A 23700-nucleotide genomic window follows, 5' to 3' on the forward strand; every position below is an offset into this window, starting at 1 on the left:
GGAGGGAGCAGTTTGCCCAGTTGGATTTCCTCTTAAAAAAAAAAAAACAAACCAAAACAAACAAAAAAACTCCACCCTACACAAACCCTTCAAAACAGTGCAGCTTCCCACCTACAAAAACCCTTTTTTTTCCCCAGAGATCCAGTTGAGAAGAAATAGGCGATCCTCCACGGCTTCTCACGCTCTTGCACGGCACAGAAACTGAATTTTAAGTACACAGAATATGCTACTTGCTATGGCCTTCACCTTCAACACACAAGACATTCACAAGAGAGGAAAAGGTGGAGACTTTAGCTCTGGACTGGCAGTAAGTCACAGCAGACAGCCCTTGCCTCAGATGACCAAAGCTCCTAGATACACTGACCCAGCACTCGCACACCGCCCCGCAGCACTGCGCTCAGACGAAGGAAATCAAGAACACTTTCCTCCAGGTCTGGATAAATAGGGACAGGGTTACACAGCACACATGGACACGCTTTACCGCAACAATCATACTGGTAATACAGAAGAAACCGGCATTCTGAAAGAAAAATGGCATACCATTATTTGCATTAAAGCCACAACCTCTCCCTTGGTGTCACCCAACCATGTCTACAAGTAGTTTTTATGGAGCAAAACATATCATCAAGCTACTAAAAATATCAGGGAATTTACCAGAATAGCTTAGTAAATGCCTTTTTAAAAAGGTATGCAGTTCCTTCCCAGTGGCCCATTTTACTCAAATAAGCCACAGAAAAAATTGTATAAAAAGATTTATTGAAATTCATCAATGACAAACAGACATAAAACTCAAAAGTTTGGCTCTTCTGGGAAAAAAAAAACAAAAAACTATTGCAAATGTATTTATACAGATGAAATATTGACTAGGAAATACAAGTCACTTCTAAAGCTATTTTAAAGAGGGATATGAAAGTAAAACTGTACATTCACTAGGCATTTTCAGTCATTTTACTGACTTCCACTAGGTAAGAAAATACAATTTTGTATTAGTATCTCGTGCTTGAGTGTATGAAAAGAAACCTCCTACCCTACATGCTGAACTGCCTCCTGTATTTAGGTTTGTAAAAATTTTCAAAGTATATAGCACAAGTGGAAGTAGTTTCTCATCACTTAAAATTGACTAGGTGTTATATATTACAGACCAAAATAGTACACACCTTATTTAAAAGGGTTGAAACATTTTTTTATTACAATTGTCAAATTCATTTCACTAGTAACTCAGGAATTAGGAACACTTTTTATATATATTTATATATATATTTAAATGCCTGCCATTTTCAGTGTATTGGCTATACCCTAGCCAAAAAAAAAAAAAAAAAACCAAACCAAAAAACAACCCCAAAAACAAACAGAAAGGAAAACACACAACACACAGGGCAGGGAGGGGAGGGGGGCGGGGATTGCAAATTCACCCCACAAACCAGATCCAAAGGAACACCCCAAAAAAACCAACAAAAACATTTGGTCACTATTTACAAACAGCAAAATAAAAGGTACCTACAAAAGCAGGGAAAGCATTGGCTGAAAATGGCAGTCATTCACGGACAGGCAACAAAGAAATCACTTTATCAATATGCCATTCTCACACCTGTTGCTGTGGAAGGATGCCTTGCCCAAATTTGCAGCATCCCCCGAAAAAATGCTTACGATGTATTGAGTGACTGGCAGTGGTGGAAAAATCCCAACAACCAATGCTATTGAGCTGTCTCAGAACAAAGTATGTGTATTTGGGGTATCATCCACTGATCTGAAACTCTTTTGTCTTTTTTTTTTTTTTTAAAAAAGATGTCAAACTATCCACTCCGATAATAAGAAACAAATTACCACTTGGTTTATACTTACTATTGCAGTTACAGGGACTAAGAGAGGGAACAAAAAGAAAAAATTTAAAATGAATAGGAGGAGGAGTGGCAGTAAAAATAGTATTTTATTCCCTTGCCCACCCAGTCTGCTTCTCCCTCTTGTTCCCACAGCAACATTACAATCAGGAAAAAAAAAAAAAAAAAGAAAAAAAAAAGAAAAAGAAAAAAAAAAGGTTGGGGGTGTGGGGAGGGGAAATACAGGGTAAAAACAGTCAAATCACAATAGGAAATTTTCAAAATAGGTTATTCAGTTTAGTCATCTTCATCCCCTTCATCTTCAGGTTCTCGTTTTCTCTTCTGTCCCCGTTCTTCATCTAGAAAATAAAACACAACTTGAATTATATGAGTGTTCCCTCATGCTGCTGAGAAGTTGAACAAGTTCAACAAGCTTCTACTTTAGCTACTGGCTTGCTATCAAAGAGCAGGCATACAAACAGCCTGCTTTTTAGAAAATGGTAATGTAACTTTTTTAAGCAAGTATTATTATCTCTAGCAAAAACTGGATTGCTGCCATACCGGGCTCTTCTTCATCTTCATCATCATCTACCTCACCATCGTTGTAGCCTTCTTCATCCTCCTGGATTTAAAAAAAAAAAAAAAAAAAAGGATTAAAAAAAGTCAGTTTCAGTGCAGCACCTTTCACAATTTGGCAATATCCAACACCATTTTATAACAGAGAGAAAGCCCTTGAAGCATCTTAAACAAAAACCAAACAAAAAGGCAGACACTTCCCACGCACTTATATAAGTGCGGTTTTTTGGTACAGTGTAACTGGACTCTGGCCCAAGTTTCATTGCAGAAAATCACAAGCAATCATAGCAGCCACTTCTAGCTTCAAGCCTTCAGCAAGAAAATGGTTTTGTACTTCACACTGACACGCTGCTGCAAATTCTGTTGTGATGACCCCAGTTTAGTAAAACATGGTGACTGGTCAGTAGAAGGAGTAGGTGCAGTGCTTAGGGGCACGGTTTAGTGATGGACTAGGCAGTCCTGGGTTAATGGTTGGACTTGATGATTTCAAAGGTCTGTTTCCAACCTAAATGATTCTATGGGTCTAGGGGCAGACAGGGTTAAAACACAAACAGATATCTCCAGAGCCTGAGGAGCTGCTGCCAGTTTTGAGAAGAGGCTGACCATCTGAGAAGAGGCTGACCATTCAGGAGTGGCAGTTAAGGATCTAAGACTGTTTGGCCAGAGGACAGATAACACGACCTCTTACAGTCAAATTTTAGCCCCATCCCAGTGATTCTGCCAACAGCAAAGTCTCACCAGACTGTAGCTGGCTCAGCACAACTACACACAGAAGCTGGGCTACGCTAAGAATTCCAGCATCCTGAACAACCACAAGGTACATGCCCAAGGAGGAACCTTGCCCTGAGAGCACAGGGTCAGTAATTCACATACCACTCTCTTGTCTGGAGGAAGGCTGTAACCCCAGCCCTTCTAAGAACCCACAAATTAGGTCTGTAGACATTCCTGATAGTAGTTTTGATACCAGCCCAATAAACAGAATGATTTCATGTCAATGGTCACTAGATGGCAGCTGGCTCATAGACAGGCAAGCCTCAAAGCTACCCCCCACTGTGATGCTTCTCAAGTAAAAAGGCAAGCACATGCTTGAAGTACTAAAAGCCTCTAATATTTGGTCCATTTCTTGCCGAACTATTCCCAGTTACAGCACGTTCACTCCACACCCATTATTAACTGCCTAAATCCTTACCTCTTCCTCTCCGCTCACATCCTCCTCTTCTCCTTCCTCCTCTTCCTCCTCGTCTTCTTCATCTTCTACTACCTGAGCATCATCATCATACTCCTCTTCTGTACAGCCAAACAAGATTAACCACTCAGACATTTAAAGTTTACTTTTTTTTCAGCATGGCCACCTGAGATCTGACCTCCTATCGCCACAAGGAGCAAACTGAAAGCATTGCTCAAGGGCAGTACTGTATTAAAGGCAGTTCTCCAGCTGCTAGGCGGGGCTACTAGATGCAGTCCGGTGCCTCTTTAACCCAGTGACAGGGTAGTGTGGCAGCTGCACCCATGCTCTGAGCTGCTCTAGGGCTGCAGGGGCCTTGACAGTAAGTCACTGCAGCCTCGAGAGTGCTTTAGCTTCAGCTGCTCCGGTTCCCACTACTCATATGCATTTTTGAGCCCGTAGGATGCTTGCAGCTCTTCATCTGCAAGTGTCCATCTGCTCCCACCAGGGATGGAGCAGAACTTTACAAGCCAACCCCTTGGGGAACCCTCCCCAAGGGACACCCCTTGCCTTTATATACTGCCAGAGCAATACAAAAGGATCACACATCATCCATCTTATGGCTTTGCAATCTCTTTTTCACGAGAGGAAAGAGATTAAACGCAACTTAGCCCAAGCAACAAACCAGAAAGTGTTTTCCATGCTGCAGGAATGGGTTTTTTTGAGCTTTTTCATGCATTTGAATGCAGGCCCAGACTTGTGCTCTGATGAGAACCTGTCCCTGCTGAACCTGTGTGCTGCTGGCTGAATGCACCACTCTTCCAGGCACTGCTGCAGCACTCGCCCCTCTCACCAGAGCTCACTCACATTCAGCACTCGAGGGAAAAGTGCAAGTCCAGCTATTCTGCTTTTGCTGTGCAGCTGGGTTTGAAGAGTCTAGCAAATTCCCCAAACTCAGCCAGATACTCATCCAACTGGTACACTGATGCCTCCGAGGGCGGTCTGCTGGGGAAGGCAGAACCGCACCTACTGCACATGGAACCCACCATGTGTTTTCCTAACATTAAAAAGTTGCTTGCTGCTTTGTTAGTGCCTTTCACAGAGCTTGCTCTAGGCAGACTTCAATACGTACACTCTCCTCTCTTCTGCCTGATCTCAACTAGTTCTTCTCGATCTCACAGAGCAGCTACAAACTCCTGTTAATGCCATGGCTCCCTCACTTAATTCCTCGACCCAGCTATTTTCTTCTATGCCCAACCTGGCTCTCCACCTCTCCCTTCTCCATCAGGCCCTACACAACTGCCCATGCTGTCCTGACCGTACCGTTCCTGGAAAACTGCAGCGTGTGCACACCATCCTTTCTTACCCATTTCTGCCTTCTGTCCTCACCCCCTGGCATGTACTGTTCCCTGAAGTCTTTCAGTGTCTTACTCCTCCTCTTGGCCCCTTTCTTCTGCCACCCTTTCACTCCCCACCTTTCACTAGACAGAAGACTGAAAAAGTAGCCCCTTCGGGCCCTGCCCATCTCCTCGCCCCTCGTTCCTTCAGAGGGCACCAGGATCTTTCTGCTTTACATCGGTCAGGAAGGAGCTGCTGAGGACACCCTTCTGCCAGCAAGCCAGAGCTGGAAGCAAAACGTACCACGCAGCACATCAATCTTTCAACTTAACGTACACCAAGTACCACAAATTCACATACCGTCTTCATCTTCCTCCTCGTCGTCTAAGCCCTCCACGTAGCCCTCTGCATCAGAGTCCGGTGCTTCTTTGTCATCCCGATCTTTCACTAGAGATAAGACTGAGAAAGTAGCTCTTTCAGGCCCTGCCCATCTCCTTTCCCCTCGTTCCTTCAGAGGACACTGAGGTACTTCTCCTTTACATCAGTCAGGAAGGAGCTGCTGAGAACACCCTTCTCTTGCCAACAAGTCAGAGCTGGAAGCAAAATGTACTAGGCAGCATATCGATCTTTTAACTTACGTACACTAAGTAGCATAATTCACATACCATCTTCATCTTCCTCCTCGTCATCTAAGCCCTCCACGTAGCCCTCTGCATCAGAGTCCGGTGCTTCTTTGTCATCCCGATCGTAGCCATCGAGGTATGTGAGTTGCGGGAGGAGCTTGAATACGTTTTCTCTATAATCATTCAAGTTGGTTACCTCACAATTGAAAAGATCTAGGCTCTTCAGGTTTTCTAACTTCTTCTGCAAAGGAAAAAAAAAAAAAATCTCTGAAGTTCAGTGTTACAATAATTCTCTACAAAGCAGAGAATGCAACAGCAGCCAGGGTTAATGTGGTCAAGAGCTACCCATGACAAAAGGGTCATTTTGGTCTCTTCCTACTAAATTGGTGTGGAACAGAAATCTGCAATGCCTGGCCATTGCTGCTTTGGTATCTGAGAGTGGAAAATCAAGTTCAGCATCTCACAAGTAGAAGACTGAAGTCTAGAAAGAGGCAATGGTGCAAAATCATACATGCTGTGAGGGGGCAAGCTAAGAATAAATGGTAGTCCAGTCAGTTATCCCAAAAGCACAATGCAAGATACCTGGAGTCAGCAGTCAGGTATATTTAAACTACTACTTTCAGTAGAAGAAGAAACAGACTATTCTTTGGACACATGTATTTTGCTAAGAGAGATTTTTAAAAATTTAACAGATTTTACCATAGCATTTGGAAAAATGAAAAAAGGCATAGAAACTGAACAGGAATTAAATTCCCAGTTTTAATATTTTTTTGGGTTTTGTTTCTTTTTTGTTTTTTTTGAGGAGGATGAGTTGGTCTGCATTGCCCATGGCATTTTAAAGTACTAACAATAAAAGCACAAGCAGTTGAGGATTTGTATCAAGTCTTATGAAGTACCTCCCTACTGGAGTTTAGCATGTGGAGTGACGGTGACATCAAGAGAACTGTAAGTCTGAAACTGGGAGCAGTTACGATCCTCCCTCTCATCTGTTTGCTACATGCGTTTAAGAGCTCTGCTTTCCCCTTCTGCTGGGGGAAAGGAGATCCAAGATGAGAACCGCTCCTCTAGACATCTTAAGAGGAAGTATTTGTGAAATAAGCATGAGCTAAAACTTCATTTCTGAAGAGCAAAGGGCACATAAACCAAAACCTAGAAAACAGCACTACCAGAACTGTCACTTGGATGCTTCTTGGAACCACCACTGGACAAACTTGACCTCAGCACTTGAAATAAGTAGTATAATGGCCGTGAGCAGGAGAGATAACGGAAACCAGCAGGAGTCAGTTGGAAGCTCAGCAACCTCTGCACAGCTGCCACAAGCCAGCCCAGCATGGAAGCACACGGTGCTGCAGCTGGCCCCTACCACCACCAGCGCGCTCCACGCCCCTGGCAGAAGTGGTGGCTGGTGATTGTAGACCCAGTGCTTCAGGGAAACCACACCGAGCTCAGGAAGAGCATCTGGGGGACAGACTGGCATTCCACGCCAGGGTGGAAAGGCTGCAGTGCCCGTGGGGCAGCCCGGCCCCGGAGCAGCAGCCACTAGAGGGAAGCAGCCGCTCACGCTGCCGGCACAGCCCGGGGCAGCGCTGCCCGACGCCCGGCGCTGGGCTGGGCCCCTCGCACCCCTCCGCTGAGAAGTGGCAAAGCCACTCCGCTGCAAGTTCCTTCGGACTTTCCAAGCCCATAATGCCTCCACTCATCACAAAACAGGGGTTGATTTCACCCTGTACGGCATCAACTTACCAGAGGTTCTATTGTACCGAGATCTTTTATTTTGTTGCCGCTTAGATTTAGATGCATGAGGTTTGGACACTTTTCTGCCAACACTTCCAGTCCTCCTGAGATTCTGTTGTCGCTTAGCTCGAGCTAAAAGGCACATAAACATCTTGAGGTTTTAGTGCAAACATATATCATAAGACAGTTTGGTCAGCTAATTATGTTTTTATACAAACAACTATTTTACACATGTGGCATACAGCAAAGAGGGAGGGATATGACACAGGACATTTTATTTACCTTCTTAAGTTTGTTTAACTTTGGTAAGTTTGCAACTGAGGCTAAGCCTACGTTGATTGTACTCAAGAATTCCAGCTCTTCAAACTCATCTGTAAGGCCTTCGATTTTGCCGTCATATGACCTACAGTTGTCAAGAACGAGTTCTTTAACCTGGAAAGAGAACAATGCAAAATGTAAGACGTTCTGCATGGAGGATAAAGATTTCACTCACAAGCAAAGGATGACACAGATCAGGCAAAAATGAAAGGTATTCCAGTAAACTGGCAAGTATGCAATAGGTTATTTTCAGTATCTGATCCCTACTTTTGCTGCTACGGTTAGCAGTGTCCCAGAAATACAAATTATTTGGCTTTGCTTGAACTGCTACCTTTGTGTTGTTCTATAAGCAGTGTAAACATTAATCCTGGCTTAACCAATTTGGTTCTTAGAAATAGCATCATCTTTTTTAAACGCAACGAGTAAGTGTTCTAAAAAATAGGAAACCAACCTATTTTTAAACTAACCTACAACTCTGACACTCCGTACAACCCATGTGCTATTACAATGTACCATCAGCTGTTAAAATAGGTTCTTTCTGCGTGCAAAAAATTATTTGAGCTTTTCAAGCATGGAGAGATCACTGCTCAGATGCTCCTGAAACCTAAAGTAGGGTACTGGTGATCCTGAAGTGGGTCTTGCTGGAGCCCACCCTCATCCCTCCTCATTAGGGCAGCTTGATGACAGTACTTTAGGGGAAGATATCCATGGATTCTTGGGGAATTAGAAGGGATGTGTCAGATGATGCTGGCAGGGGAGGTTCAGCAAGCACAGCTGCTGCTGCAGCAGTGTGCCCCTTATCTCCCTTGTCCTGCTGCAGCAGGGAGGCTGGAAGGGAGAGAGGCAAAGATAATGTCCCCATGGGCCTGAGCAGCACAGGGCTTGCCTGACAGCCAAAGCAGGGCAGTCCCACGGGTGGGTACAGCAAGTTACAGCCTGCAGGGTTTTGTGGATGGTTTTAAACAGAGCACGGCTCTTTTTGCTGGTGCTATCTTCAACGGACACAAACCAACCACATCAACACAAAAGAGCCCTTAAATATGCCCCACCCTGAATAAAACTGCTCCTTTTCACCCTAAAACCAACTCAGCCTTAGAGGATTCATGTGCCTTAGTAGCCAACGCGAGTTTTCCTATGCTCTGGGGAAGCTTTGCCACTGAGGACTGTGACCCCACAGCAAGGGCCCACCCATTCCGGGAACATCCATACATTTTCACACCAACAAGAGAATTTCTGGGGGTTATTTATCCCCTAAAAAACACCCAGGAAAACCCATCCATCTGCAGACCCTGTCCTGTGCATGAGGTTTCTTCAGGGGTTTGGAAAAGGAAGGTGTGCTGCTTTACGCTGAGGATGGGATCAAAAGAAGTCTGCAAGAATGGTGTATGCAGAAACACGAAGCAACTCTTCAGTTCACACCAAGGACAGTTAATATGCAAATATTTAATTTTCTTAATTTTTTTTATTACTGTAATCCTGCTGCACAGAGAAGAATCCTATGTAGCTTTATAGCTCCAAATAACATCCCTAGATTTCTAATTAAATCCCAGGCACTGAAGTCAATAGGGAAGTCAGCCCAAAGCAACACGAGAGTACAAGTGATTCATTGAGAGTAGGAGGATCAGCGTTAGACAGGAAATACATTTTCCAAGACTCTACAATTTTCCTAGAAGAATTATGATAGGGAATGACTACACAAAAGTCTTCCAGAAGAATTTGAGGCTAGTCAGAAGAAACCAGAGTGAAATGCTCCTGATCCCACATATATCTATTCCACTGGGGGGTGGGCAGAAGGAAGCAAAACCCCAAAAACTAACTACAGAAAAATCCTCTTTGCTTTGAAATTTAGACAGCAAGAAAGCCATTTTAAAGGCAAACATGCTTATCTTCTTACTGTACCAGTATCTTGAGTATCAGGAACCTCCAGTGAGATCAATATGGGGACAAACACACACTTTTCTCAGTCATCTGCTTCACACACACACAGACACACACAGAGACGAGTTCCCGCCCCACCCCTAAAAAAAAGGAGGGGGAGGGGGGGAGACGAAAGAAGTAAAATAAAAAAAGCTCCACCCTAAGCCCGGAATGTATAGCAGCTACATCTCCCCATTATCTGTGTCCTTCCCCAGCAGCGCACGAGGCCCCTGCCTCCCCGTTATCTCCCTTGGCCAGCGAGGTGGTTCATCTGAGCATCCACCTAGGGACACGTCTCAGGGCGAGGAGGGCAGAGGAGCATGGCTGCACCACGATGCCACCTCTGCAGAAAGGGGCTGATCTCCCCATGCTGGGGAGCTAGCGCTTTGCAGAGCATGGGTTGGTTTGTTCTTGGGGTTTTTTTTTTTTTTTGCCTTATTCTCTTTGCAAAGGAAGTTTGCAAGAGCACACGAAGGAAGATGAAGCAAGGCGGGAGGGAGTTTTCAGGGAGGGAAAATGCTCACAGCCGCAGCAGCCAGCACTTGGGAGTCAGCTCTGGCTCCAAGCTATGCAGCAGACAGACCAAAGGCACAGAGTGAAGCAGCACCTAAACCTCACACTGAGAAAGAAACGGCATCTGCCTTTGCCCCAGGAGTTGGGACATCCATCCCTTCATCCTCCCCATGGGCAGGGTGGAGAAGCAGCAAACAGAGAACTGGACAAAGCTTCCTCAGGGGTAGAGAAGAGATTTGACAGGAGCTAGAAATATCACTGGATGCAGAAGAAAAATACTTTAATACGGCAGCAGAAGAGCCAACTGGCTTCTACTTTTAGTTTGCTCTTTTTAGGGCAAGACTGCCGATTCCTCTCCGCTTTGCAGAAAACTTTGATACAGAACTCTTCTTTGCTGTGCCCAGTACAGAGATACTGGGCAAAGGTACAGTCAAAACAAGTCCATGGGGAAGCTCTCATGGAATAAAACCAACCAGGTTTGCAAGTGGTAGAAAGCTTGGTCGAACTGAGGAGCTCATATAAGAAACAGCAGAGCACAGACTCCTAATGCCCCACAAGCGCAACCGCAGTAACATAATTTTGGTGCTTATGTGGTCAGAGGTATATTAATGCACTGGATTGCTTCTGAAAGAATGTGACTGCACAAAATAAAATTCAATTCAAAATTAAGATGGCTTTATGCTCTTAGAGGTTTTAGAATCCCATAGAAAATACACACGTGCAAAACAAGGATGAACTGGGCTTGTAGGGCTTCTCCCAATTTCACTGCCACGTGCACGCTCACTGCTGCTGTTGTACCCAGTTCTCCTGCATACAGTACAACCAGCAGAAACTACCACCAGCTTAGTCAGTTTTGGTAAGTATTAAAATCACCTGCAGCTATTTGCCCATAGCCTCAGCCTGCAGTCTTGTCCACCCCGCATCCCACTCTCCTCCCCTTCCACTCTGACTTGCCATCTCCTCCTTAAGAAGCTGCTATTTTGCAGTTAACCAGAGAGGCAACGCCATCCCCCCTGGGCGAGGGCATTGCTCCCCAAGGCCCCTCGGGGTTGTTAATGGGGCACTTTTCCAGCTAGCCGGCTGCTGCACAGAGGTCTCTTCTCAAATCTTAGTCCCCTTGTGAGATGTTGGGCCTCATCCAGGCATACTACAACCCTGACAGTTAGTAAGCACATAACTGTGTCAGTATACTGAGAGGGAGAAGCGGAAAGGTGACCTTAGTAAAGCTACATTCCATCTAAAACAGCTCACTACCACAGACATATGACAGAAGGGCTAAAAACCTATTCCCTGTTTGTTTTTCAGAAGTCTTTGTAATCTTAAGGAAAATTTGAGCTCCTGAATCACTCTCCAAACATCTACTGAACTTCCCTGAAAACACACAGCAAGACTACGGTTTTTACATTTCTTCCCTCATCTTCTGTCACTAAAACACAGAATAAACCTTTGCCTGATGCAGGTAGCCCGGGCAAGCACCCTTTTCTGAGTCTTGTTACACACCTGAACGAGATGAGCAGGCCTCAAGCTGGTCTGAACCAATCTAGTTGTATCACGCTGCAGTCTCTGTAATACTACAGACACACAGGTGAGCAGTGAGAATTAGGGGGGACAATCCAAACACATTTGCAGAGAGGCTAAGGGAGAAAGCGCCCTCAGCTAATTTGTGTTTCACTGCATCAAAGACAAGAAGACACAACTTGCAGAAGTTGTATATTGTTAACCTTATCGCTGTCTATGCCACAATGCATAAACAAATCAAAGCACTAACTGGAGTAAGTACTAATAAAAGTACAAGACAAACCGCATGACCCATACTTACCTTCCCAAAAACCTGCTACATAGCGAGAAACAGTGGACGAACAACATAGCACAGATAACCAACCACCACAAATGACCCCGCAATACTCACCTGAACAGCTAAGGTGGCACCCGCAGGTAAACGTCTAGCAGAAAACCTAACACACAGGTGGCTAGGCTGGTTCCTATAGTACATACCCACGTCTCCGATAGCATTTACGATAAGACACCGCCAGGTGCTTGGGTAGGGATATTACACATCATACGGCTCCAACTGCCAAGCGTTTCTTGCCCAGCCTGCTGTTCTGCCTTGTCCTCTGCATTCCTGGGGTGGCTCAAGGCTCTGCTGCCCCTCTCCCCCGTTCAGCAGGTGCCATCTGCTCAAGCAGGTGCTTCCTGGTTGTCTGTGTACTTCTGCTTGAGCGTTGCTCCATGGTTTGCTGCTATCAGTCCTCACGTTTCAGCAGTCACACATAAGCAAGTAGAGATTGCTGCTTCTCCAAGAAACTCTTCAGGCCATGCCCCTCGGACCTGTTCTCCTGTGGCCATCTCAGTTTCTATTTCTGATAGTCCCAGACGCTTTCAGCACATGACATCACATCTCTGTTAACGCATGCTACACAGTTAACCGTGGATTACAGCATCCCCTGCATCTCTACATGATTCATGACATCACACTACATTACTGCCTGCTTGATAACCAGGGACTCTTATCTGTTTCCTAGTATGGTTACTACATTAAGCTGTGTTCCCAACTGCATATACAACACCCTTAATATAGCCATGGGGTCTACTGTGAGACTCTAACCTATTCCTAGGGTAAGTACTGGCAGCCATGTGCCAGCAGCCACCAGATTTCCTGGGAGTCCTCAAAAGTGACATCTGGGACCTGCCTGCTGTGCACAGTACCTAGCAGACCTCCTCCTGCCTCCCGTTCCCAGTGCAGGCTGCCTCACTGGAACGGACCCTGCTCTTGAGTTACCAACACATACACAGCCAACAGAATGTATTACACACAAGCAACTATTAAGCCACACATGTTACCACCTTAACCTTCATCTACATTTCCATTGTAACAGATAGAAAGGCCAAAGTCTCTACTTCAGAAAGCCTAAAACCCATGGGCAGGGAGATCCATTAACTGGGACTAGGTGCCCAAATCCCAGTCTGTAATTGAAAGCTTAACAAGGTGACAAAAGGACACAGTTGCGAATACAATTTAAAAAGACAAAAGGCAAATTTACATGTATAAATACCATTCTTCTGTCTTTACAAGCAGGAACAGCAAAGGCTGCAACATCTCATTTTCAGCACAAAGAACCAGATGCTTTTGAAGTGTACATTGTGTATGGTACCCTAGGACCGGAATATCCTAGGATGTGGCATTTTTATTGAAAAAAGCAGGTAAAAATGAGGGTGTTAACTCTGTCTTGCACTGCTCCCAACCAAATGATCTGGGGGAGCATGGAGAGACATGCATCTTAACTCAATGGAAACCTCATTTGGAGGAGAGCAGAGCTGTGGGAAAGGGGAAGAAGGGAAGGGAGAGCAAGGGAAGCCTGTTGTAGTATGCGGAAGTGAAGTCGAAATTACTTCTTAAAGCAGAGACAGTTTTATTCTCTCCCAGACGCACAAACAATTCTTGAAGACACTTGGGTTTCTGTCTTTGGGAGATTTTTGGTCTCGAAAGTCCATACAAAGCCCTGCATCACTCCACAGGAAAGAACAACTGTTGCTGTCTACTGTAACCAGACTGTCAAGACCTGTGTCCTCCTAGTTCTTGTATTGATTCTAGATCCATAGGCATGCAGATTTGGGGATCCTTGAGCAGAAATGGGTCACGATACATTTCTATTCCACTCAACTTGTGCAAAGTTTAAGAGAAGCCAGCCCTCCTCCACAGTCACCATGTTCTCATTTGTTGGGGAAGACATGGCTTTGACAAGGCTCAAGATAATGCCCAAGTCTTGAGGGAGCCCATCATTCATGCTTAGCTCCACCGTGATGGTGAGGATATGATGTTCTCCATGCTCACATTACAAGCTTCCTCCAAAGTTACTACTGGAGGAGATAAATGTTGCATGAACTTCCATTTCAGATACTATCTGGAATGTGCCTAGGCCAAAAGATGCTTGAACGAACAGCCTACTTAATACCTTGGGCTAACAAAGCTGCTCCAAAGGCTCGAAGACATGATGCAATTTTCTACTCTAGGTTGATCACCAAAATGTAAACAACTTGAAGAACTCCATTTTATTTTTTTTTTTTTTAAAAAAAGGATAGCACCACATGCCATTTGCGACCTTGCATCCAAGACACATCTTCAGCTGTGTTACAGCCCCCTGTGCTATAAACACAGAGCAAAGCCAGGCTATGCGAAGTTCAGCTCCTGGTGGAAAACAGCAATGGAAAGAGGAGTGCAGAATTATCTCTAGCCCCAATTAGAGCAGCTGCTGGGCTGCTGTAGATCAATTAAGACGGACCTCAAGAGCTCTTCAGCCTTTCCAGGCTTGCCAGAGCGCTGTCCATTCAGGCTGTACCCCCTCCTACCTCTGGCATGCTGCCCACAGGCAGGGGAGGGGAGGAAGGCAGGTGCTGTGGCATTGACTACGCTGGCTTGGTGCCATGGGGGATTCCCCTTCAGCGGAGCAATCCTCTGCTGCTCCTTCTGGGCAGCTCAGCACTGCCCAGTAGAGATGTTCAGGGATGAGGACCTAGCCACAAACAGAATTAAATTTAACAGGGAAGGGAAAATTTCAAGAGCATTGATATCTTCTTCCTCCCCCCAAGATACAGTAAAAAGCAAAGCAGAATAAAGGCACCAACTGCAGGTGACGGCAGGAAAGTTTTTTTCCTTACCAAACAAACGTGATTCTGGATTTTGATATATCCCTTCGAGGCTTTATTTTAAGTATCTGAGATGAAATAAATAGATCTAACTCATTTGCAGTACTTGTCTTAACTAGTCAGCCAACAGCCATTTACCTTGCACAGGCTCTGGCCATTACCACATTGGGCAAAGAATCTGCAAATCCCGGGGCAGGGAGAAGCGCTATACAAAAAATGGCCACATAACACAAATCATTTCCCTTGAGATATGGGCAAGGTATCTAGCACCCATACTTGAGAGCTGTATTAGCAGAGGCAGTGACCGACGGCTGAGAAGGGACTGGCTGGGATTAACGCATATACCTTGTAATTTTGAGCAGTGCTCCGTTACCAGCATTACAGACAGCAGGTACAAGCACAGAGCCTCACCACAGCTGAACGGCAGGTGTCTGTCAGGACTTCAAAGCAGTTCAGGCTGAAGGTTACAGGATTTCCCCACACCCCAACACAGGTGGCCCTTCCACCAGCACTCTGCAACTGGCCCCTTCCACTGCAACCCACAACTGCTGAAAAAAAAAAAAACAGCTTTCAGTGCAACCTGGTTCAACGGCAACCCGCTCCATTGCTAGCTGTTTTGCCTATTTTATACTCACTCAGCCAAGCTGGAACTCTTCTTGCAACACGGTCACATGAAACTACTGCCTGACCTCAAAATTCAACTAGGGGTTTTCAAAATGATGCAACCCCACCAAACTTTCATTCTTCTGCATCTCTTTCTCAGAAACTCCCACCAACGCTTTTAAATGCATCAGCGGAAGGTTTCAGAAGCCCAAAACTGAACTTCCAGCACCATGTCGATATAGTTTTGGTGCCTCTTGTATTTTTCACTACCAGCACCAATACACGTGTGTGTGCACAGATCCTAATACCACCGTCTTTGAACTATAATGACATGGTTCTCATACAGGTTTACTCTGTGTTTGTAAACTATACCCTAGCAAGCGCTTTGTATTTAATGTAGTTGATCCAACAGTCACATGATAAAGAAACTCAGACTTACTCCACTCGAGGGTACAACCAAGGAACTGCATGAAAACATTTGTATAGGGACCAAAAGCAATCCAGTGACAACATGGGCACCTCTGTGCACATCTGTCACAGTCCAGACTCAAGCAGCTTGTTACATTGCTGTACCCAAGTTTAATGTGATGCAGTAAAATAGGAGTTTAAAGACACCTTTCAAACTCCCCTCAAGCTGGGCTTCTGTTTCACTTCATTCTCCCAAGGATAAGCACACTTCGCGCCCTCTGTTTGCTGGCCACTCTGCATGCATGGAGTGGGCCCTTTATCACTTCAACCCTGGCAAAGGGAAAGGGAGCAGGGGAGGAGAGACGGGAAATTTTTGTTGTTTTATTTGTTTGGTTGTTGTTATGTGTGTTGGTTTTTTTTAAATCAAAGCTGCTCTGTGTTCAGAGACGGCTTAAGGCGGCTTGCACAGTTCAGAAAAAAAATCTGGCTCAGTATCAATACATTTACTTTTTTTTACCCTCAATATTTTACATAGCATAGCTATAAACCCTGAGAGCAATACATATGGCTCCAACTAATTTCATGTTCCTTTGCTCTGTTCTCTGAGTAACTAAAGGTCCAAGTGAAACACATAAGTGGCAGAAGAGACTTGGCAATTCCGACTACTTCTTACACTGCTATCTAATTATGAGGCACCTCCAGTACTAAAAAACTTCCAGAAATAATAATCTGCCATTGCCTTTCTCAAAAAAACAACCCCCCCCAACAAAGAAACCCCATGAGTCACATAAATATACTACCACACATTTACAAGGGTCAGTATAGCCATATGCACAAGCAACACACTAATTAATAAATCAAGAACACACTCTAGTGACATGGAAAGCTGTTTCATTCAAAAGCATAGAGCCGGTTTTTGGGTTTGTTTCCCCTGTTAGCATGGTAACTCCGTAAAAACTCCAAATATTTCTTTAGACAGGCTGTTTCAAATACACAATTAAATTGCTTGATCTTTGCATTAAATGCTTTTCTAATATTCACATTAACATTGCTTGCTTCCCTCTTTTCCACAGAGGGTATCGTCCACTGCAGAGCACTTGGCTCTTGTCCTGGCTGGGGTGGGTGACACTGCATGGGTCACTTCAGCTCCACGTCTTGCTTTCTCTCTGTTTGAGAAACAGAGTGCCTCATACCACATTCAAAGTGCTTTTCATTCACTGCCAGCTATTATTAAATAAAACAGAAGCAAAACAGGAGATTGCATTGCACCTTTAATTTAAAAATTTTGCAGTTAGAAAGTTTAAGCATTTAGCTGAACCGCTTAGTTTGTTCAGTTGCACGTACTCTGAATTGCCCTCAGCAACAAAGGACTGATGTAGAGACATACATAAAAAAGAAACACTGCATTTAAATGAAGACTAATTTTAAGAGCTGCATATTTAATATGGAAAGCAGTCTCTGAAGATGTCAGCTGCTATAGAATGCACTGGCAAATCTTACTTGCAAAAGATAAGCTTTTCCTAGCTTTTTTTATGGCTTTGAAGGGAAACTGTTCAATAGACCAAGTCAATGGACAAATGAGTGCTCCAATAGAGAGCACAACTTTTACACAGTGGCGTAAAGGCAAACCACTCAGGCTTTTTTTTTTTTTTCTTTTTGGAAGTATTTCAAAGGTCATGCTTACATATGCAAGGGCTTTGGGACTGATTTTAGCAACCTAGTAAATTTTACAGGCTGTGTATTTACTAGCTGTTTTGTCTGAAGGATAGCAGAGCAGGAGAGGATACAGGAAAAAATCATATGCAGAACAAGTCCAGTAGTGTCACATAAATAGCTGAGAAGTGTCCATCACTCCAAAGCACAACAAAAACATCACTGCTCTCTATTCCCACCCGAGACTTGTACCTCGCTGCAGACACAGAGGGTTTGGTTCATCGAGCTGAACTGTTTGTCAATCAAGACTGCTGAAAGCCATCACGCGCTCCACAAATGGCAAGCCTGTCTCAGCGGGTGGCAAGGAGAGGACCTCCCTTCCTCCTTTCCTCCCTTCACAGCACCAGGGGCAAGTCCTGCTCCTTCCCTGCCACAGCGCTGGGATCCCAGAGGTGCCAGGATCCTGGTGGGCAAACCAGAACTACTCCTGTAACCTTCCCTTACTGTTAATTCACTCTAAACGCATCCAAAACATAGCACCCACATGTTTCGTGGGTCTGGTACTTAATTTTCAAGCTTCTCCAACTTACCAAGACATATACCTTTGTGGCAGGAGGATGGGGGGAGTAATCCACAGAATGAATGAAATGGAAGAATCAAGTAAACATTAACCTTACGGGATGTAAATATTGAAGAAAACAACCACTGATATTTGTGCCACCATTCAATGGTACATTTAAAGATGCATCACTCTCATAGATAAAGTGGTATTTTAAATACAGCAAAAGACAAAATGTTTTAAAAGTCCTAAATCTCTGCAAGAGATTAGTGGTACCTTGAAACAGTCAGGAGTTTTTGCCATACGTTTACAGCAGAAAGGTATGTTCTATTTATTGATACATAGCACACAAATCCTGTGGCAAGGATGGATTATAACAGCTAGGCTTAACCCTAGGAGGTTTGTACTAAGAAGCATTTTATTTTTTCATTGTTTCAACAACTTGTTTCATTTAGTGGGCAGGACAAGATCCTTTGTTTCTTCAGATGTGTTTCTTGACGGACTACAACACAATTACATCAACTAAACCCCAGCTATTTCTCTTAATGTGTTTTATCAAGCTTGTACTTGGACACACAACCTGAATCATACAGAAAGTTTTGTAAGTGTGACTGCACTTTACATATTGCTTGTCAAAAGGGAATTCCTGAAGAGTCGCAGGTTAAAAAAAAATAAAAATCTACCATTGTTACTTTCTAGCAGCATCACTGAGAAACAGGAAAGTTAGGCAACGTTTTAGATCTGTATACCAGTGTTTTTCAGTTTTACATGTGTAGCTCCTTTCATATGCTTAAAACTTGGTCCAGGTTAAGAGAAGAGAATTTGCCAAACACTTTCCTGGTCAGCCCAGTAGTCAGCTTCGAAACAAGTCTAAATTTGAGTGAGGACAGCTCACACATCACACCCATTCTCCAGCCTGATTTTTTAGGGCTGCAGTTCCTCCAAGATGAGCAGCCATCCATCCCACAGAACACTCATTTACCAGGTTTTGCATCTGGAAATTCAGAGCCATGAAAACTAGCTGTTACACAAACCTGAGAAGTTTGCAAAAAAGACAGCTGTTTCTTCGTACACTTACACCCTGCTGTCAGCTACGTAAGTGGTTAAGCGATACAAGTCTGCAAAATTCCACAATACCCTGCACACGCCGCACAGAGTTCGTATGTGCTGGCCTCATGCTGCCCCACACACAATCCTATTCCACTGTGTTTCAAACCTAGGAGCACATCCCCTTCCCATTTTGAGGTTGTTCAGACTGGGGAAAGTAAAAAAGTATGTATCTGCACCCACATGCAAGACCAAAATACTTTTTTAAACACAGGTCTTTGAAATGACCTGCGTCACTTTAAACTCTTTACTCTTCTTGCAAGTATCACAACAAGGAACTAGCTGGATGAAAAGCGCCTTTTTTTTTTTTAATATTCTTCATTCGAAAGAAGACTGTATACATGCTTATACCACATTTCCCTTCAGTGTTAAAAATCCACAGAAAACCAAAGAGAAATCAGACTGTCAAATAAGTTTTACAACACAAAGAAAGCCAGAAGAACGGTGAGAAATATTCAATGTTACAGTCAGTATTTTATCACTGTCATAATTTTGAGCTGATAAAGGACTAAATCCTCAGACTAAATGAACCGGAGTGGCAGCTGTAAAGCAGAGATGAGTCTTGTGCATGATTTCAAAAACCTACCTCCGTGTCACTTGGCTCACAGCCTTAGTACTGAACCTGTTTCACAGTCTTTGCATTTTACTAATAGAGTTTACGATGGGAATGAACAAGAATGCCCATAAATGTGCCCAGGTGAGCAGCCCTCTGCGAGGTCAGCAGTTACACCACTACCAGCTGATGGTTCTGGAGGAAACCCACGTGAAATAATTGCACCTGGCCCATTTCTAGCAGGCAGTTAATTATAGTAGAAAACCATGTCGGTAAGATAAGCAAAGTGACACAGGCTACAGCCAGTGCATTACTATGAGTGACCAATAAATGCAATGGGATAAAAGTTGAAATATCTGGGCAGAAAGTAGATATGCAAGCTCAACTCTGGCTGTACAACCCACAGATAAAACAGATTTCAAGCACCAAAACCCCAGACCTCTCACCAACACTGGATTCATATAAAAATGGACTGAATTAAAACCCAAACCAAACCAAAAACCAAAACCAACAAAATAAGAGAGGCTGAGGAAGGAAAGGAAGAGATGGCTCCTATACAATCCACTTCAGGACATTTGCATTATGCATTATTAGTCAACATGTTACCTTACAGGATTATATGACTTAACAGCTCAAAGTAGCTAGCTCAGCTGCACAGTAGCACATGGCCTTCTACTGAAGGACTGTATTAAGCAGATCAAAATATAAAATATTAATATAGGCTCAGAAAGAACCACAACACCTTATCAACATCCTACTATCTAACTCTGATTTACAAAGTTTTGATCCTGTAGGCTCTGGCAACAGGATATAGTAAATGTAAGATGTACCACAAAACTTAAGTACATACTGGGCAGAAGCTCCCAAACAAGTATATTCACAGTTATTTTCACCAAGATTTATTTACATGACACTTAGAAGTTTGAAAATAACAATCCCCCCCCCCCCCCCCCCCCAGGAGGACAAACACTGCCTACCTATCAAAGCAGGGACTAATGGAAACAACTCACGGAACCATCCCCTTTGTGGCCAAAGACTTACTAAAAGCTGTAAATAAATGACACTGGCATGAGAACTGCTTCTAAACGTCAGTTCCAAGTGTTTTATCTGAAGCGCTACCTGGATTCAGCTAAATTTTATTTTAACAGGCATTTCAGAGAAACAGACTTCAAACCACACGCTTAATTCTCCACGACACAAACGCACATGTGCACATCTGTCATCAACGTCTTTACAAAGCGGACTCTAAGCAGAGCAGCATTCCCAAATGGCATCTCTATCCCGCTTCGTCGGAAGCCAGGAAGATCTGGCTTTGTAACGGAGGCGATTGCCTTCGCTACCTTGGGAGGACTGATGCACTTAACTCACTGACAGAGTCAAAGGCTAGCAGGTAAAAAGAAAAAGCGACAGGTTAAAGCAGCTTTGTTTTACTTTGAACTGCTGCAGATTTCGAGTTGCTGAGGAACAGTGAACCCCCACCCCATCACATCTCTCTCAACTTTCTCCGGCATAAGCTAGAACAGAGCAAAACCGGAACAAAACCCAAGCATGGAAGGAAAAAAAAACCCCACACCACCAGTTTATACCTAAAACATGCTGGATCAGGTCTTTAAACCGTAGGTCTGTGTTTAAAATGGTGAGTGAACCTCCAGCAGCAGAGCGAGGGGCAAATCGAGCAAAACTAAGGGGACACACACACACACACAAAAAAAAAATTACTTAAAAATAAAAGGAGCCCCAAAAGCAGAGACCTACCTTCCCGCCGGGCCCTGCCCAGGAAGGCGTGCTGCCCGGGGGCGGCCAGCTCCTCCCGCCGCCGCGGGGACCCCGGCCCGGCCCCGCTGCCCCGGGCGGGCGCGGCGGCGGGGCCCGCTCCCTGGGGTGGGCCGGGGGCGGGGGGGGGCGGCCTCCCCTGCCCCGCAGCGGCACCCGTAGGGTTAAATAAAAAATAATGACTAAAAGTAATAATAAAAGGGGGGGGGGGGGGGGGCAGAAGGACGACGGCGCCTTTTTACCCTCCTGGCTCGTCCCGCTGCGGTCGCCACAAGCCTCCTCCCGCCCCGCGCTCGGCGACAAAATGGCAGCCCCGGCGGCTGGCAGTCATGTCGGAGAGGGCGCCCGGGCGCCCCTCCGCCGCCGCCGCCCGGCCCCGCCGCCGCAGCCGCAGTGCCGGCGGGAAGGCCCCCCCTCCGCCAACGCCTCATGGCGCACTTCCCCACACCGCCGCTACCCCCGGCCCGCCACAGCGGGAGCCGGCGGCGGGCGGGCCGGGCCGGCGGGGCTCCCCTCACGGCCCGGTGGGGCGGGCAGGGCCGCCAGCCGTTCCCTCCGCCGCAGCTGAGGAGGAGGAGGAGGAGGAAGAGGAGGAAGGGGGAGGGGGGGGGGGGAGAGAGGAAAAAAACATGGCGCCGCGTCCTACTTGCGGTGTGGCGTTGCCAGCGCGGGGCCGGGAGCGGCCCGGCGGGGCGGGGGGGGGGCCGAGCCGGCCGGCCCCGCTCGCCTCATTGTGCCCCCCGCGCCCGCACAATGAGCCCCCCGCGGGCCTCTCTGCGCCGGGCCGGGCCGCGCCTCACCGCCCGCCGGGGCCGGCGGCGTGTGCCGCGGCGGTGGCGGGAGCTCTCCTCCCCCCGCACCCCCCCGTCCTCCTCCTCCTCCTCGCCCAGGAGTTTTTAAACTTTAAAGAGCAGGTTCCATCGACCTGCCCGCCTTTGTCCCTCGGACACCGCGCTTGGCCACCGAAAAGCCGCGGGGCCGCGTCCCGCCGCCTTGCCTCCGCCCTCCCCCCAGAGAGGTACGTTCGCCCCTTCTTCCCCTTCCCGTTCGTCTTCCGCGGGGCCGGGGCGCACCTCGCCCTCCCGGCCATTATGCAAGGGCCTGGCGGGGGCCGGCGGGGCGGGGAGGGGAGGGGGCTTCCCCGCCGCTGCCCTCAGCCTCCCCGAGCCCCGGGTTCGCGCCCCGCCGGAGCGGGCTCAGGGCCCCGCCTGCCTCCGGGCACCCCCCCCGCTGCCGACTCTGTTGGGGTGGTCTTTTTTTTTTTTTTTTCCTCTCTCTCCCCCCCCCCCCCCCTTTTTTTTTTTTCCACCCTCGTCCTGACAAAGTTTTTTTTCTCTCTCTCGTTTATTCCGCGAGACGCGGAACAACAACCTGAAGTCCGGCCCCGGGGGAAGGAAAGGGGAGGGGGGGGGAGAGAAAAACACGCACACGCACACATCCAGCCTTTTTGTGCGTGTGTGGGGATGGAGGGGGTGGAGAGTGCGTTTATTTCTTGCAATATTTTTTTTATTCAACGCTCGCGCTACCGGCGGCGATACCCGATCGCCAAAAACGCTAAGCATTGGTTTAAAATTCTTTTCTTTTATCTTCTCAGCATCTGGAGAGAGGGAGAGAGAGAGAAAGGGCGCGTTCATGAGGACTACAAAGTTACAAATATGGCTCCCCAGTCTCTCTTGCCTGATCACTGCAAAGAAATGAAGACGCACTTTAAACTAAACCATTTGCAACTCACTCGCAGTCCCTGTCTGCCTCTCCCTGCCCAGCACCCAGTACAAATATTTGCGAACTAAACACGCTGAGAGAGGAGCACCAACTTATTTTTATTTAATGCACGGCGAGCCCCCTCGAAGGCATCGCACACCGGCAGACTCAGGAGCAGCCTCTAGTTTCCCCCTAGACCATAACGCGTGCGCCTTCGGGCACCCCCAAATTGGGGTGCACGGCCACACACACACACAGGTAGGCACCTCAAGGGCAGCAGCGGCCCCACCGCCGCCGCCGCTCCCCCCGCGGGGCTGGGATGCACCCCCCCGCCCCCCCCCCCCCCCCAAAAAAATAATGTGGGATGGATTTTTATTATTATTATGATTATTATTTTGCATTGCTTACATCTGAGGGCGTCCTGTTCCGCAGCTCTAAGTGGATCCTTCTATTCATGTCCATGTCCGTGGCTGGTGGGAGTCGCTCGCTGTCGCCGGCTCCGCTCGTGCAGTGACACCGATGGAGACCCCCCCAAAGCCAGCGCGGTGAGGGACTTTGAGGGCTCAACCAGCTCCGCTCGGAATCCCGAGCCCCAGCACCGCGGCGAACACTAACCTGATAACTGCGGAGGCGGGCGCTCCCGGGGGCTCCGGCCTGACTGACGTCCGTCCCCGCCAACCGCGGCGCCGCAACGCGAG

General features: G+C 46.4%; 1 protein-coding gene across 3 annotated transcripts; it reads right to left on the reverse strand.

Annotated features, from left to right (window-relative positions):
• Nucleotides 1-739: 739 nt before the first annotated feature.
• Nucleotides 740-23542, reverse strand: ANP32A (acidic nuclear phosphoprotein 32 family member A). Of its 3 annotated transcripts, none has more exons than XM_013300810.3 (8): nucleotides 23411-23542; nucleotides 7536-7685; nucleotides 7263-7385; nucleotides 5562-5760; nucleotides 5257-5355; nucleotides 3583-3680; nucleotides 2379-2439; nucleotides 740-2176 (listed from the first exon to the last, which is right to left on the reverse strand). In XM_013300810.3, exons 1-8 carry the CDS (start codon nucleotides 23462-23464, stop codon nucleotides 2115-2117), a joined length of 846 nt encoding a protein of 281 aa, XP_013156264.1. In that variant the 5' UTR covers nucleotides 23465-23542; the 3' UTR covers nucleotides 740-2114. The 3 variants fall into 3 exon arrangements, with proteins under 3 accessions (XP_013156264.1, XP_055672474.1, XP_027645281.1); XM_055816499.1 differs by lacking the exon at nucleotides 23411-23542 and adding an exon at nucleotides 21544-21782; XM_027789480.2 differs by lacking the exon at nucleotides 23411-23542 and adding an exon at nucleotides 11911-12401.
• Between the last annotated feature and the right edge of the window lie 158 nt (nucleotides 23543-23700).

The sequence above is a fragment of the Falco peregrinus genome, chromosome 1 (assembly GCF_023634155.1).
Source record: "Falco peregrinus isolate bFalPer1 chromosome 1, bFalPer1.pri, whole genome shotgun sequence".
Taxonomy (NCBI): domain Eukaryota; kingdom Metazoa; phylum Chordata; class Aves; order Falconiformes; family Falconidae; genus Falco; species Falco peregrinus.